A 17,511-nucleotide genomic window follows, 5' to 3' on the forward strand; every position below is an offset into this window, starting at 1 on the left:
ACACGCACGCACACACCATGAGGAGAATCCAGCGTTTTCCCCAAAGGCTTCGCCGGATGCTTCTCTGAATAATTCACAGAAGCGGGTTTGTTTATCGAACCACCCCCCCCCCTCCCCCAGTTGCAGGTAAACACACTCTGTAGACTCCTTTCCATGACATGTGAGGAAACATTCTTTTCAAGAGAATGAGTCATTGACTCTTTCAAATTGAAATCAATTTCGATACATTACAATACATTTAATTTCAAGCGCCTTTCAAAACACCCAAGGACACATTACAATAAAAACAAAGCACACAACAATAAAACCATAGGTAAAATGATAAATAATAAAATAGCAGATTGAACTAGTGCGTGTCATACATGTTGACGATATTGACGGGGGTGACGCTGTTGCCATCTTGCGGTCAATGTGAGAAATACTTAGCTAACCCCCCCCCAGTTGCAGGAAAACACACTCCAATTTTAAACAGATGGGTTTTGAGGTGGGACTTGAAAATAGGGAAGGAGTCAATATGACGGATGTTGAGTGGAAGTGAATTCCAGAGTTTGGGAGCAGAGCGGATGAAAGCTCTGCATCCCATCGTGGTGAGACGGGCAGGGGGCACATAGAGGTGAAGTGAGGATGAGGATCTGAGGGACCGAGAGGGAATGGAGATTTGAAGCAGGTCAGACAGATAGGGAGGGGCAAGGTTATGGATATTACATGTTATTTACTTTTTTTGTTTATTTTGGCATGGATGGTTCTCAATTTTCACTCCAAACTCACCAAATGACAATACAGTACAACAGCGGATGATGCTCTTCATCTGTCAAAAAGTAACAAAGGATGTTGACATGGTTATTGATTAAATATCAGACAAAAAGAAAAAAAAAAGTCTGGTAAGGCTAAATGTGACCCGACACCCCCCCCCCCCCCCCACCCCCAACACCACAACCACCACCAACAAACAGGTGACTAGAGAGGCAAATGTTTGGCATATGTATATTGCATTGAACAGTACATTACAAATAAATAGATAACGTAAACAGATAAAACTGTTCTTGTGTGCGGACGGGGGGGGACAAAGGAGGGGCTCAGTCAATGTTGGAGCTCTTCCGTTCTACGAGGAGTACTCGTACTCTTCTGCGCTGCGCCGTCCAAAGTCCATCCAGCCCATATAGTCCCTGTCTGCTATCCGGTGGTTGGCGCCACTCAGGCCGCCAAGTTTGCTGCTGGGTGACAAGTTCCGACGCACCGAACCTGCGGGATGGCCACAAATAAAAGGCTGGAGCGACATTTTTGTGGGACATTTTGACTCCCCGAAGCTGATTGACGCACCATTCGCTGGCTATGCACAAAACGGTCACTATTAGGTATACTATTAGGTACACCGTTTCCCCTAAAGCAGCCATTTCGGGGGCCTTGGTTTTGTGGCACGCTGCGTTCACTGCACCGCACACCACGGTTTGGAATCCCAATTTGCATTTTATTAATTTCCACTTGGGTGGAGCGTCGACTCAGAGCAAATCTGTCGACTCTTTGCAGCATTCTTCCGCCGGCGTGTTTTGGGCGCACAACCCAGGGTGTTCCTAATATAGTGGCCGTCGATTCCGATTCTAAGTTTCAATTTTTTTGTTATCACGCTTATAGTCAAGCAGCATTTCTGCTTATGATGTTCTGCCCTGCCCCCCTCCACCTCCACCCACATACTCCTTCCTACGCAACCTTTCAAGTTCCCTGGTGTGCTGAGAAAATTGGCTGCAGAAAAGCTCGACAATGACACCTCCCACACCGAAAACATGCAAAAGTGAACAGCCAGGAACACGACTCCCCGCGCAGATGCGCGCACACTGGCCCCCCGAGATATGCTTCTTCTCCCTCGTAACCTTTTGAGCCCTTTGTTGAAAAATGAGAAGTTGTCTTCTGGAAAGTGATCGTAAGAGTGAAGTGGGAAAAATACGAAAAGGCTGTCTCTTGGGTTCCATGATATTGTAATAATTGTGCAAGGATTCCAAATTGGACACTTTGGAAAGAAGAAAGGAGCTCTCCTTGCCCATATTGGAGGATATCATATCAATGACAGGATGGCTATATATAAAAAAAAAAATCCCCCCAAAAAGGCAGCTTTCAGTCTTGTTTGCATGACACAAAAAAAATAAAAATCCAAAATGAAAATGGCTGCTTTCTTCTCATGCACGACCCCATCTTCCCATCAGAACATCTCCATCAATCCTTTACTAGGATGACGAATTCAGCCGTGGCGCTCATCTAAAATGCAATCAATGGACACTCGCGTAATGAGGACACAATGTCTCTTTCTGATATCTGGCAGGCTTCATGACAAGCCCATCGGACTCCCCCCCTCCCCCCTCAACCTCTACCCCCCAAAACCTTTTCCAAGACATCACACGCCGGCGGCTGTACAAACGTACCAAGTACCACCCCCCCGCCCCACCCCCTCCTTCTCCAAAGAAATATGAAATCAACTAACAGTGTGTGAAATCCAGCATGTCGTCAAGCGGCCCGGAAGACTTTGCTAAGCGCACTTTGGAACCGCAAAAAAAGCTTTTTGCCGAGCCGCTAATTCGTTTTTACAAAGCTGCTGTGGGACCAATAATTAGTGAGACTGATGTGGTGGTGACGCGTGGAGGAAGACGGAGGACGGGGCCCGAGGGGCTTCAAGTGAAGAGCACTTGTCTTCGGTAATGAGAAACGCATATTGTTAAAGCAACACGATACCCCCCCCCCCCCCTCCCAAAACACTCAAAAGGCAAACACGAACCTTTCCTGGAGGAAATGAGTCTGGCCAGAAGCTCGCCAAGGTTGGCTCGCGACTCCCCGTCCTCCTGTGAAGCTCTAAGCGGGGCGACGGAGCGGCTGTGTCGGACATGCCCCAAAGAGTGGGCGTCGGTTTCCAGGTGGCCTGCAAATTAGCGCGCGCACACACATTTATAACACACGCACAGACACATACACACACAAAAAGTCCGCACTTGTCAAAAATGTCCCCGCTACATTTGGTATAAAAACATAAAGAGCTCACAAAAATAGCCATACAAACTCATACAAGATGTCCATCACATGATCGCGGTTGCCATTTAACAAGTAACGAGGATGGTCTACCTTGTTCAGTGGGGGACGGCTGGTTTTCATCCCCAAGATGGGAGGAGAAGGAGAACCCCGAAGAACCTGCGCACAGGATCACCAGAACTACACACACGCTCAGCCCTGCAGGCATCTGAAACACACACAACATAAAAAGTCCAAGAAAAAAAAATGCAATGTGAAGATAAATATTCTTAATAAAGACACTTTTTTTTTTCTTTGCCTCCTCCCCATTCACGTCCTACCTTGGGAAAAGAGTCTTCGGTTCGTTGGAGGGAGTGTGTGAGCGTTAGGAGAGCACTTGTCTGCCGAGTGGGAAGGATGCGCCTTTTATACTCTCTCACCGCTCTGCTAGTGTGTGTGTGTGTTCGTATGACCAGTCTTGTGAGGACCACTAACATTTTATACCATACGTAGTGAGGACATTTATGACAAGTGAGGACCTTTTGGCCGCTCCTCACAAGTTTTTCATTCTAAAGGCTTCTAGAGGGTCTAGATATGCATTTGTTAAAGTTTCAGAGACGTCCTCACAAATTCACCCAAAATGATTTCTTTGGTGTGTATTTTCTTTTCACTTGGATACACACACCTTTTACTCACTGTGTGTTTTTATGTGTGTGTGTGTGTAGTTAATGAGAGGAAAGTTCATACCACATATTTTAACCAAATTACAAATGACAGGGGTGAGGACTTTGAATGTACCATTCAGAAACCTCACTACTGCTGTTATTTCAGTTTCATTCATATTTCTTTGTTTGTTAAAGAAGTCGAAGTGGGTAATGAGGTGACATTTAGTGTTCAAATGTAACACTAGTTCTTCTCTTATAAGCAACGGTGGTCCTAACTCTTTATCTGGAATTATCCGGACCTCACAAAAACCATAGAAACAGGAATGTGTGTATGTGTGTGTATGTTTGAGAAGACTATTCCAAACGTATTCGTGCTTCAGTTTTAATGAGACGTGCGTGTATCAAAAAAAACGCAACATGATGGCAGTTGACTTGTGGATCCCATGTGTGTGTTTTGGCCGTGTCATACGTGTGAACACGTATGACACGTGTGAACACGTATGACATGTGAGAAAGACAGAAAGACAGTCATTGTGTTGGAAAATTAATCATCTACATCAAATGGATACTTTCCAGAAAAGACGCCGTGATGACCTCACGTAGACGGCAGCCTGGTAGCACTTTGGGATCAGCACAACTTTTGAGTAGAAGATCAAGATTTGGGGGGATGGCCCCGCCTAGTTATCGTGAACATTGCCCCCAAGATGTCAATAAATAAATCATAGACTAAGTCTTTGCACTTTGGTTTGAGATGTTACGACCACGTTGCCGATTGTCAGCCAACACCAAAGCGGGATCGATTAGCCACTCTGCATCGATGGGGCCTTCGCGTCGTGAAAGCTTCCGGAAGGAGACGACAACGCTGCTGGGAAATCAAAAACAAGAGTCAATTCAAAGCAGCAAATGGGTGGAAAGAACACAGTCCACGCCGATGAGCCAATTCCCACTGGGGAGTGGGGCGGGGGAGGGGGCTTACAGCATTATTGATGCCTCATTGCTTTTCTGTCTGTGAGCTCGGGGTTTTGTCAATTGCCAATGAAAAGGAGTTTTTCTATTTGTTACGGTGGGATTCATTTTCTTGTGGGAGGGGCAAAAAGGTTACCAGCGGCAGTATGTCAAAATATTTTTTGGGGGGGTGGAATTAAAAACATGTTTTTTTTTTGTGAGGTGAAAAGTATATATCGACAAATGTCAATTCAAAATAAATAAATGAATAAAAAATTTTTGGGTTCTATATCAAGCATGTACCGCCATATTATTTTACGACAAATTACAAATATGTGCCTGAATTTTGTCGAACAATGACTCGTGTTGGATGATAAAGAAGTACCTCCAAATTTGGTTTGTTTTATCGATAAGAACCACAGACAATTGCTATGGACAATGAAAAATGTGCCATTACACGCTTTGACCTTTTTTGTTTTAATGATATCATCAATTCGAGAAAAAAAGACAATGCGAGTCTTCTATCTATCTATCTATCTATCTATCTATCTATCTATCTACCTACCCTATGACAACATTCTTGTTTTGTCGAATCATTCAACAGACAGATCTATTTCTTGGTCGAGTAAGAAAAAAACTATTCCATCAGTTGAGTAACTTCCCAAGTAAAATCCCTTTCACCGATAAAATATACTTCATTTAATTACATTTTGTGTCGAGTAATGTCTTCTTTATTTGTCCTCTCAAAAAATGATAACATTACAATTTTAGCTTTCAATCAAAAACAAATGACAAATCCTGGCCTCCATTTGGCTTTGCTTTTATTCTGAAATTATTTATTTATCTATTTATTTTTGTATTTTTATGTATATCATTTATTTATTGATCATTTATCATTTCCATGTATATATGTATTTATATTTATTTACATGTAGTTACATGTATTCATATGTATTTATATTTATTCATATTTATTCAAATGTATTCATATGTATTCATTATTTAAATTTATTTACAGTTATTTATATGTCTGTCTATTTATTTATTTACGTATTTGTTCATTTATTTATTGATCATTTATTTATTCCATTAGAAGTTTGCCTCCACTGTGTTGCTTTTTCTTTACTTTTCAACTTCTGGCTTGACTTTTTAAAAGGTACTTTTTCATTACGGAACGACTTACCCCCAAAAAAGTATTAAATGAATTCATCATCATTCTCATCACTCTTGATACGCCTTTGAAAAAAAGACGGAAAAAAGAGGCCTTTTGTTCTTGTGCTAATTGCGCCACATGTGGGATTGGGGTACGGCTCGCGGGAGCTTCCAGTCGACTTTGAAATCCAAACAAAAAGATTCCCGTTCAGGTCAGTGAGCTGTAGAGACGATGACTCAAGCCCGCAAGATTCGTTAGCACGAGGTCGTGATAGGCTGAGGTTTCTGCGGCGCACGTCGGCATTTAAGTTGCCCCATGGGAATTGCTACAAAGTCTTTTTTCATCATACGCAGCTGACGATTGCACAGGAAGAGCCCGAGAACATCCATTCCACACCCCCCGCCACCACCACCCCACAATTTCCATATTGCCTACGTGGATAACTTTTAAAACCGTCATAACGTGACATCCGGGAGGTGTGGGATGCTAACCAACGCTAGTCCCGCATCGAATTTATTAGCTGTGCACTGTGGGAGGTTTTCCCTTTGACCTCATTTTCTTACATCGGGACACCTGCGCACCTTTGGGGATTTGATTATTTGAAATGTGAACGGAGCATATCGGCTGTTAAAATTTTGTCTAAGTGTGCCCCCCCCGGATTTTGGAAGGCATCGTGGTTGAGGTGCGTCTGAATGAAAACTAACAGGGATCGATCAAAATGGCTATTTGTCTCCCTCCCTCTTTCCCGGACATGAAGGTTTGAGGTTAAATGCTCATTAAAAGTGTCTAATTGGCTCAAGAGACAAACGTCTCCCATATTGCTCTCGTAAAGGTAAATGTCCAGCGAGACCAACGGCTCAGGCCGTTTGCCACGGCGATAATACGGCACGGCGCGTGCAAGTAAACACGCTAAATAATGCAAACGTGAATGAAAGTGCTTGTCACAGCGACGCCATCTCCTTGGACCGTTTGAGCATAAGGTTGCAGTTTTGGAGGAAGGTGTGTGCGTGTGTGTGTGTGTATGCGTGTGTGTGTGTGGCTCAGCGGGAACGTGTCATGGAGAACATTGCATACAGCACACCCATCTGTTAGCACGCTATAAGAAGAAGATCGCTAGGTGTGGAGGATATAAAGGAGCAGCGGGCGCACCGCGTTGGTCTCATGATTTCGCACACCGCACATCTACCTACCTATCATCTATCCATCCATCCATCTATATACACACATCCATCCAGCCATCTTTCCACATCTTCCCAGATCTGCCAATTTATCCATCCATCTACATCTGCCCATATATCCACCCATTCATTTATCCATCCATTTATACATCCATGTAACCATCCATCCACACCCATCCATCAATCCATGTATATATCAATATCTGCCAATTTATCCATCCATTTATACACCCATGTAACCACCCATCCTTCCATTTTTCATTTGTCTATATATATCCGTCCATCTATCATTCATTCATCCATCCATCTATATATATACACACATCCCTCCAACCATCCTTCCACATCTGTTCATTTATCCATCCATTTATACATCCATGTAACCATCCATCCATCCATGCATTCATCCATCCAGATCTGCCAATTTATCCATACCCCCACATCTGCCCATATATCCATCTATCCATCCACATCCACCTATCCATGTATCTATCCATTCATCCATCCATACCTGTCAATTTATCCATCCATTTATACACCCATCTAACCATCCATCCATTTATCGATCCATCCATCCATATCTGTTCATTTATCCATCCATTTATACATACATGTAACCATCCATCCTTTTATCCATCCACCCACATCTGCCCATATATCCATCCATCCATCTATCTATCCATGTATCTTTCCATTCATCCATCCATATCTGTCAATTTATCCATCCATCTATACACCCATCTAACCATCCATCCTGAGCAAGAATGGCAATGGCTGTGATGGAGGGAGAGATATTGTTTTCTAAAGTCCATCCATCCATCCATCCATTTATACATACATGTAACCATCCATCCTTTTATCCATCCATGCAGATCTGCCAATTTATCCATCCATCCACATATGCCCATATATCCATCAATTGATCATCCATCCACACACATCCATCCATTCATCAATCCATATCTGTCAATTTTTCCATCCACGCATCCACCCATATAACCATCCATCCATCTATCCATCCAGATCTGCCCATTTCTGAGTGGCTGCCTTTCCAGAGGCTCCTATATTTTGTTTTTCTACTTTCATTCCTTTCATCACTTTGCTGCTGTGAAATGTAAATTTCTCCACTGTGAGACTAATAAAGGCAAATCCAATCCAATCCATTTATCCATCCATACACATCCGCCCATAATCCATCCATTTATCATCCATCCATCCATCCATCCATCCATCCATCCATCATCAATGTATCCACCCATCCATAGGATATATTTGCACTCACAACCAGCGCAACTGCCCGCACCAGGCGGGCTCTCGTTGCGACGACGGCTGCCAAAATGACGGAGAGGTGCGGCTGCTGCGATGTCGCAAGTGAGCCCTCTAGAGCGAAAAATCCACCCCGGGGTGCATTGAGCCGAGAGCGCCGGCTCGCATGCGGAAGGGCCTGCAACACACAAACACACGCAGCAAATTTATCAAAGCGTTTCCATGCACGGACGCGCGTGACAAAGCCGCTGCGTGTCTGAGAATAACACAACGGGATGACATGCCGTCTTGAAACTAATTGAAATCTATTGAATTGATCCTTCCCACGTTCGCTTGGTCTTCTCCAGGACGTCGCCGGATTCAAATGAAGACAAAGCGCGCGGGTGGAAATTAGTCATGGGATTTTCTGGGTTATTTAAAAGCAACACTTTTACAATGTTGGATGGCGTATGTCGTCATTTTTTTTCCTCTGGACATCAAACGCTCAACTGCCACCTACTGCAGTGGATGTGCTATTACACCTGCAAGCGCCCTACTAACCCTAAGGCAAATAGCGGGGGGGCCCGGGGGCACCCTCTCCATTATTTGAGAAGCACGTGAAGAGTGTAGTTCGTCACGGGGAAGTCTCAAAGGTCCTCCAAGCAATCGCTCAGTAATTAAAGCCGAAAGTTTAGCTGCGGTACAATGGCGAACTCCTGTCGGGGGGTCAATACTATCGACTAGCCTTAATTAAGTGAACGCCTCAGCAGCTAGCGGCGGGTGGGGCGGGGCCACCCGCCGATAATATCCGCATATACCTGACAATACGCCCCCGTTTCTTATTTTGTGTGTTCAATTTGCACATGTTTACATAATTGCTGTGATTCAACAAGCTTGTCTGTCTATGTGAGGCTTTTTTTCAAAACCTTCCTTTTACCCCTCCCCCACCAGTGTCTTATTTACTATGTTACGCAGCCACATAATTGCCTGAAAGAAATACGCGCATATAAAGGAAGAGCGGCGCACACGGGAGCAGCGAGGACCAAGAAAGTGTATTGATATATATATTATATATTATTGGAATCCGGCATAAGAGGGGAACATTTCATCTCGCTTGCTGCTACCGCATTTTCGGGAGATCTTGCCCTTTTAAATGCCGACTACATTTTCCCCGGAGCTCGGCGGAACTGGTGACGAACGGCGCTGCTGGTGACGCGTAATCAATGCTTCGTTGACAGCTAGTTAGCCAAGACGTACAACCGAGTGCCCGGCCGCGCATCGTCTCCCTCCAAGCATACCCAATTAGCTAGCTCAACGCGAGACGCTGCATGTCCTACATCGTCCCCTGCCATACATGAATACAATTCCTTTCCGTAGATTTTTATTTTAATTCATTCTCCCAGACAATGTGCAAAAATGTGTCCACTCCAGTGCCAGCGTTTTTGTCATTGTCACTCAAATTGCAGAACCCACAAAATAGTGAGTTTTAGGAGAACATAAACATTCAATGCAGCGTAAGAAACCTGAGACTATCTTCTTTCATCAGAAAAAAAGAGTTAATTCCTAAGTTATATTGGTCTGGAGTTTTCTGAGCTTGAAATGGGAGCCGTTGTACATAATACAATACAATACATACATATTGATTTGCATAGCGCTTTAACAATAGCTAAAGCTGCAATAAAGCGCTAACATGGAAAAAAGGCAAATGCTGCCCCCTCGTGGGAAGGAAAAACATTGCCAGAGGTCTGACCAGCGTTAAAACCAAAACCCATGGTTTTTAAATGGCAGTGAATAAGTTAATATCCCGAATAGCATTAGAAATAGTAAATGTGTCTTTTCTCTGTGCCATTTTGCTGATCAGGCTGATATTTGTAGTCAAATGCAAAACACCAATAAAACTGAGTTAAAGTGTCCCAAAACGACTTCAAAATGACCCTGGAAATTGCAAGTTTCAGATGGTCACGCCCCCTTCTTTGTGACGTCACACCAGGACGTCTTTGCCTTGCTCTAAAATCAAAACAATGGCTTCAGATTCGGAGAAGATGCTTTCTTGTTATTCATCCAGTTATGAATATGATTCAAATAAGAGGAAAGCATAAATATTTGCAATCGATTAAAGAAGTACTTGCATCCCAGAAAATGCACAAGATGGCACCCAAGCTCCGTTGGAAATGGGCTGATTTGTCTGCTGGGAATTTGTGTCAACTAGTATCAAATAGTAGTTTTGGTGCAACACACAATGATTCACCATCGCGTTATTTATGTGTTTTCCTTCTAATTTCGCCATTGACACGGATCAACACGAAGTTTTCAGACTAAACAAAGTACCCAAAATGCATTGTGTGTCGCTTTCTCGGTCGGGGGCGTTCCTTCAGTGACGTCACGTCAGCCATCGTCATCAACTTGAAAACTTCCTGAATATTCGGCGCGAGTCTTAAAACGTAAAATATAGCTACATGTGGTGGAATCTTTGTAAAATACGCTCAGTAGGAGTCATTTGAAGTGATTTTATAAATTATGGGCACAACTTATCGGGAGGCGTCGGTTGTCCTTTAAGGGGAGAAAAATTGAACAAAGACGCCTAATATGGTTGGCGGTTCCTGTGCATGTGGAGTCAACAGCTCACCAAGAGGTACAAGTGTGCGTGTGTGATTCTCTTTTGCATCCAATTAGGCTGATGAGGTTTCATTAAGACGGCTCCCAATTAGGTTCTTTCATACGCGTTTTCAGACGCAACGGACGAGACAATGCTCCAAATTGTCGTCTGTCAAGGGCGCAAATCAAAACAAAAAGCCCCCCAGATGTGGTCTTAGTGCTGAATTATAAATGAAACCGGGGCTTCCATCCTGGCGACGGCTTTGTTAGGTCATTTCGCTCAGCAAAGCCCGATATTGATTCTTTGGGAAATTCTTTCTGCGCGGAAATGAGTTTGAATTGCGGCACGGTTGATTCCATCCCGTGAAATGAATGGGAAAACACCCAAGCGTAGGCCAGGTCTGATGGTGGGCTATGACCGTGATGGAACATCATCGCCGCCGCGTTGCCGCGTCTTCAAAAGCGTCTCACACCTACGTGGCCGCACGAATTAGCGTCTGTCATCTGTTCGTCTCCGGGTTGGCTTCACAGACATTCGCGCCGAGCAGCAGGCCCTTTTTAACGATTTTGGGATGCAACTCTGCCGCTGTAGACGACAGAATCCACTACTAAAGTACGAGCGACGCCGAAGAACGCTCCATTTGCATATCTGAGCGGACAACCATCGCCTTGTCAAGGTCTGTTTTGGGGGAAATTCTCCATTTTGGGCTGTGACCGTCAAATTCACAATGACAAGTTACCAAATCCCAAACGCCTCCTGTGATGGGTGCTTTGAAAGTGTGAGGAGATAAATACAGTGCTCAACATGAATGAGGACAACCCTCAACCCCTTTTTTGAAAAGTTCGGTTTCTGTCGGTAACTATTATGAAGAAGCAAGGTTGATTGACGGAAGGAGGAAAATGACCTCAAAGGAGGCGTAATGTGGGCAAAATGGAGGACGATATCTGTCAATGTCTGATTGACATTGGTAGTTGGATGGAGGGATGATAGACATAAAGTGGGTCTTGACCGGGGCTGCGAGAATGCTTCCGAGGGGGTACGAGGATACCTTGGGGGGAATTTACAACTTTTCGGGGATAACGGAAACGGTAAAAACGTAAAAAAAATCAGGAAATACAATACGAAGTTGTCATCGTAATCAAAATAATAATACATTTCATTCATAAGCGTGTGTGAATTGGCATTAAGGACAATGCTAATTAAGCTATATTGCTGTTAAATCACCAATGTCAAAGTCAAGGCCCGGGGGCAAAATCTGGCCCTCCACATCATTTTCTTTGGCCCGCGAAAGCAATTCCACAGTCCTTGCTAAACTCTGAACTAAAATTTCATTCATAAAATACTTTTTACTTCAGATTTGCAAACTGGTGATAGATAGATAGATAGATAGATAGATAGATAGATAGATAGATAGATAGATAGATAGATAGATAGATAGATAGATAGATAGATAGATAGATAGATAGATAGATAGATAGATAGATAGATAGATAGATAGAAAAGTCTCGTTATATCGATAGTACTGCTTATTACGATACTATTTCTATGAACGCAAGGAGAAAATTTACATTGGAATTTTGGTTGGAAAAGAAAATTAGTCTAATTAGGGATGACAGAAAAATTCAATCCGCCAACCCTTTACAACCCCTCACACACACACACACACACACACACACACACACACACACACACACACACACACACACACACACACACACACACACACACACACACACACACACACACACACACACACACACAAAACACACGCTGTGCCTGTGCGTGCGTGTGCGTCTGAATTTTGATGAAAAGGTTTTATTTGAGTCTGGCTAAGCAGATGGGGAACTGAAGAGTGTGAGTCTCCCGAGCACCTGTTCCCATATTAAAAATATTTGAGGACGTCTGGTGCGCCTTTCGCTCAAGTTCGAAACCATCCCAAAATGCGGAATGCGCCAGTCTGATTAGTTTTGCGCCTGGCGACATCAGCTGCTGGACGGTGTCCGTCTCCTAAATAAGACACAACCTCGGGGGAAAGAGACTCCAAACAATGACGCATTCTGTCCGCTACTTGATGAGAAAATGATGACTATTATTATTTATTTTATTTTTTTTGCCCAGTCATGCTTTTGCTACTCCAACCTGGTAAGTGGGAATAAAACAGTTATCAAAAGATAGGAGATGACGTCCAGAGGATAATTTAAAAAAAAGGCAAGAATGGACGGTTGATTGATGCTCATTTGATTGAAGGAACTCATTATTTATCCTTACATCTTCAATGTGCTATGTTCTGGGTTTTTGTTTGCCGATATATTTTTTTCAAATCATTGTATTTATTATTTGACAAAATGTAATGCAGTACTGCCCACTGCGTGTGATATATCACGCTCACTAGGAGTGAGATAACCTTGATTTATTATACACTACATTATTTATGACTTGGCTGCTGAGAAGTACCATTGATCTATTTTTAAAACAGAACGCTGCGTAAGACCGCATCTCACTTTGTTGTTTTCTTGACATTTTCACTCGGTAGCCATTTTTTTAAGTAAAATGATGGGAAATATGCGGGTGTATAGGATGAAAGTATATTATGGCAAATGTGGTAGATGAGTGGTCTTTTTCAACTTCATGACATTCTCTTCCTCGTCTTATGCGCCAACTTTTGACATTTTGGGGGCCATCTTTGTTTACATTTTTCAAGTTGTCACTCAGTCCTTCTGTACTTTAATGGGGGGGCGAATTTAATTGCATGACTTGACGGATTATTGCTGTCGGTACATGCGTAGCCACGCTGGCCCACATCACGGGCTTTGAATAATCTTTGACGCTGTGGCTCTCAAAGGTTTTGAACCAAATGCCATCTGATATTAATATTTAACTCTCTTGGCACCTCTGTCATTGGCCATATTGGAATACAATCAAGTAGTAGGACTAAGTGCCCATAAAATAAAGAAATAAAATGCAGAGGGTTTGAGTTTTATTTTTTCATAATCTTTTTTTTTTTAAAAAAAAAAAGCTTAGAATTTAGCCACAATTTTAGCTTGTTTTATTTTTATTTACCTATTTGTGTATTTACTTGTTTATCTATGTATGTATTTATGTAGCAATTTATTGATTTTTGTTGTATTTTTATTTATTTATTTACCTATTTATGTATTTACTTGTTTATGTATTTATCTATTTGTTTATCCATTTATGTATTTATTTAGCAATCTATTTATTTATGTGGTTATTTATATTAATTTATTGATATGTATCATTTATTTATTCACCTATTTATTTATCAACCTGTTTGTCCATTCATCTATTTGTGTGGTTATTTATTTACTTATTTATATTTATGTGTCATTTATTTATTTACCTATTTATTTATGTATTTACCCATGTATTTATTTTTCTGTTTATGTGTTTGTTCATGTATTTATTTCAATCCGTTTGTCTATGTATTTAAGTGGTTATTTATTTATATATTTATTTAGTTATTTGTGTCATTTATTTATTCATTCATTTATGTATTTATTCATTTATTTATTTATGTGGTTGTTTATTTACCTATTTATTTATTTCATTTTATTCTTTGCCGGAATATTAGATGATAACCATAAATATGTGTTTGAATGGGTTCAAATGCAGGATTGACAACTTAATACACGTCATTGCCATTGCTTATAAATAAATTATGACTATTGCAATGCGGGAGGGTGAAAACCGCTTAGGCATGTTTTTTTTTTTTTTTTTTAATATGGTCAGCAATGACAAGAATATTTTTGACAGTGTCAATCACCACTGAGTAAAAGGGTCAATTTTTGCGAAGCGGCTTTCACACAATCAACGTCGCAAAGAGCTGCCGCTGATGATCTGATGAGGTCGCGGCGATGTGCAATTGAAGCCGTGAGTAATTATTCTGCCACACAGTTGCATTGTGGGAAGTCGCTGGGGGAAAGGACGCCTTGTCGAGTGCTTTACTCAACGTCTCAAGTCGGCATCAAGCGTATCGCCTTTCTCCAAGAAGTCTTCAAGTTCAATATTCATCACCACGCAGAGGTCTCGGTGCCACTCACCCTCTATTTACGTCCGCCTCGGAACGTCTCTTTGGTCTTCATTACGCGTTTTGTTTTTCCTGGCGTATTTCGACGGAGGCCCAGAAGAAGACGCTGGGAAGAAAGGGAAAGCGAATGAGACGAGAGCGAGACGTGGCGAATGACAGCGGGCGTGATTATTTCCGCACGTAGCGCAGACTTGATGGGTTGCAGACATATTAGATGTGGGAAAGATGGGCGGTGGGCTCACCGAGTGATGTGAAATGTCTTGAACGTGGATCCACGCTGCCGTGTGGGAATGGCCAAGTCGCTGAGGGAGACATTAAAGCTGTTGAAACGGGCTTGCAAATCAACAGCAAACGGGTCGTCAGTGTCAAGCGCATCCCGTCTAGCCTCTTTCGAGGCCATCACTCACCAAAGGAAGCGGGCGACAGCAGTCCACCGGCCGACTTTCTGCATTCCAAATGGAGCCAGCTTCAATATTTGATGATTCCACACGCCGCGCACGACTGCTGCGGCTCGGAGAGGAGGGCAGTCGGAAGTGTTTTTTCTACATTTCTCTTGGAGTTGCCACTATGCATGCATAGACGCGAAGGTGGTTCACCATCAAGAAGACTGAACACCAACGGTGCAGCAACACATTACGATTGTGACTAAAAGCTTCCTAGTGTACAATATGGCCTAATCAATCATATCATCACACGGTATCAATCATGAATTACGTTTGAGCTGAGCCAGAGGATTTCCAATCGCCTTAGACGGGCAAACTGCAGTTGTATTAACACACGTAACAGCAAAAGTATGATGTAATGTAAATTTCTCCACTGTGAGACTAATAAAGGCATATCCAATCCAATCCAATCCAATAACAGACATCCATTCAACTCAAAAAATGACTGCCACTTCCTCCGACAGAGACATCAGTTTCATTTTGGAAAGGCTGAGCGGCCGCTTGTCACGTAATCAATGAGAGATCTTTAAGGCCGGCGGCGCCTGCTTGCCGTGTTTAACGGATATTGACGGAATCATTATCCCGCCGGCAAAAGTAGGGTTTTATCTCATTATTAGACGGCAGACGGCATTTTATGTGTTGAGCACACACAAACACATTGGATTTGAGATGGATTCAAACTTGTGTATTTTATTTATCCTCTGCAATAAATGACTGACATTAAGTGCAGCTTTGACCACTATTGCTAAAAAATAGTTCAATTTTTTAAAGTTTTTCTTGAATGATGCCATCCCTGTATGTTTTTTTTTTTAATCGTTTACAACACCATAGCGGATTATTTTATTGAAAACCCATTTTGAAAGGCCAGGAGGGGTGGGGGCGATGTATTAAATGATGTCTCAATGTAACTGTCGGAACAAGCCATTGCATCTTTGGGGTCCCATTTTATTATCATTGAGCAACAATGAGAAAAAAGGCATCGATGAAAGGGCGGAGACACAAGGAGGACACGTTTCAAGGATGTCAGGGGTGGGGGGTGTAATCCCGCTTGTTTGTGCACTGACCTTTTCCCACACTGCAGCGATTTAGGGGATATGTTAAAAGGGGGGGGGGGGGGCGAGTCCCCATGGCTGCTTCTATTGGAGCGCCACAGACATGAAGAAATTATCATATGGACATACTCGTCGAATGTATAAATTACGAGGTGGGTGGTGTGGGGCATCCGCGAGCTAGACACAGAGAACAGTTGTACATTACACAACACGTCGGAGAAGTGGAACGACAGTGATTACATATTAAAGGGAAGGATTTTAAGACTTAACAATTAGCATTCATGTCTCAGGACAAATGTCACATTTCAAGTACGACAAAATGCCGGAAGCAGAAAGATTGGCATTTTCCAGACAGACATTCAATTGCTATTTTGAGTTTCCGCGCCGGTGGCAAAGTGTTATGTAGCTTCGAGAACCCTGCCAATACCCCACCTGGATAACAATTCATTCCGACATCGCACTGATTAATTAAAAGGTATCTTAAAATTGGTTAAGTGCGGTTGTCGACATTTGTTGAGCGTAACCGATAAAACAGACATGTCCAAAATGCGGCCCGGGGGTCAATTACGGCCCGTCGTCAATTTTCATCCGGCCCACAACCTCCGTCATAAAATCAATCATGTCTGGCCTGCGTGTAGAATGAATACATTGGGCAGTAGTGCTGTTAACTCTGTGAGCTAAGTGCTTCCATCTCGAGGCTCAATTAGGAACAGCAAAGTAGTATAGGAGTCATTAACTGAACGAGATGCCCGACTTTCTAAAATGACGATTTTCTGATTGTTTTAATATTTTTTTTCTAAAATGGTGACAATCAACCAAAGAACAATTATTTATGTAAAACTGTTACAAAAACTAATAATAATTGCTGTTATATGCAAAGAACATCCGCCAAAGTTGACCCCCGCCGACATTTTTAACATGCAACTTGTAACCTACCATAGTTGTTTTTAAGGCATTAATTATCTGGGTTATTTAAATTTGGATTATTTTGGCAAAACAACCACTTTCTTAACATAGAAATGTCAATTCTAGCAGGCCAGACTTCCTGTTTGTGGGTTTGCCAATCACCAACGCTCACGAGACATATTTGGGGGTGGGACACGAATCGCTACGAAATTGGAGCACGGGATGGCCGAATGGCTAATTTCCATAGCGGGGGTCAACGAGCACCGCCATGGCTTCCAATTCTTTCCAC

At 42.6% G+C, this 17,511-nt stretch overlaps 1 protein-coding gene and 1 long non-coding RNA gene across 2 annotated transcripts; both read right to left on the reverse strand.

The window, feature by feature from the left end:
- Positions 1-217: 217 nt before the first annotated feature.
- Positions 218-3,741, reverse strand: cckb (cholecystokinin b). Its single transcript, XM_088986976.1, has 4 exons — positions 3,333-3,741; positions 3,106-3,220; positions 2,765-2,905; positions 218-1,242 (listed from the first exon to the last, which is right to left on the reverse strand). Exons 1-4 carry the CDS (start codon positions 3,486-3,488, stop codon positions 1,103-1,105), a joined length of 552 nt encoding a protein of 183 aa, XP_088843102.1. The 5' UTR covers positions 3,489-3,741; the 3' UTR covers positions 218-1,102.
- A 96-nt stretch (positions 3,742-3,837) lies between these two features.
- Positions 3,838-16,273, reverse strand: LOC148882792 (uncharacterized). Its single transcript, XR_016113472.1, has 3 exons — positions 15,064-16,273; positions 14,835-14,927; positions 3,838-8,376 (listed from the first exon to the last, which is right to left on the reverse strand). It is a non-coding gene; the product is annotated as an uncharacterized LOC148882792 (long non-coding RNA).
- Between the last annotated feature and the right edge of the window lie 1,238 nt (positions 16,274-17,511).

Source organism: Hippocampus bargibanti, linkage group LG20 (genome assembly GCF_051943395.1).
Source record: "Hippocampus bargibanti isolate YZ-2025 linkage group LG20, ASM5194339v1, whole genome shotgun sequence".
Lineage (NCBI taxonomy): Eukaryota > Metazoa > Chordata > Actinopteri > Syngnathiformes > Syngnathidae > Hippocampus > Hippocampus bargibanti.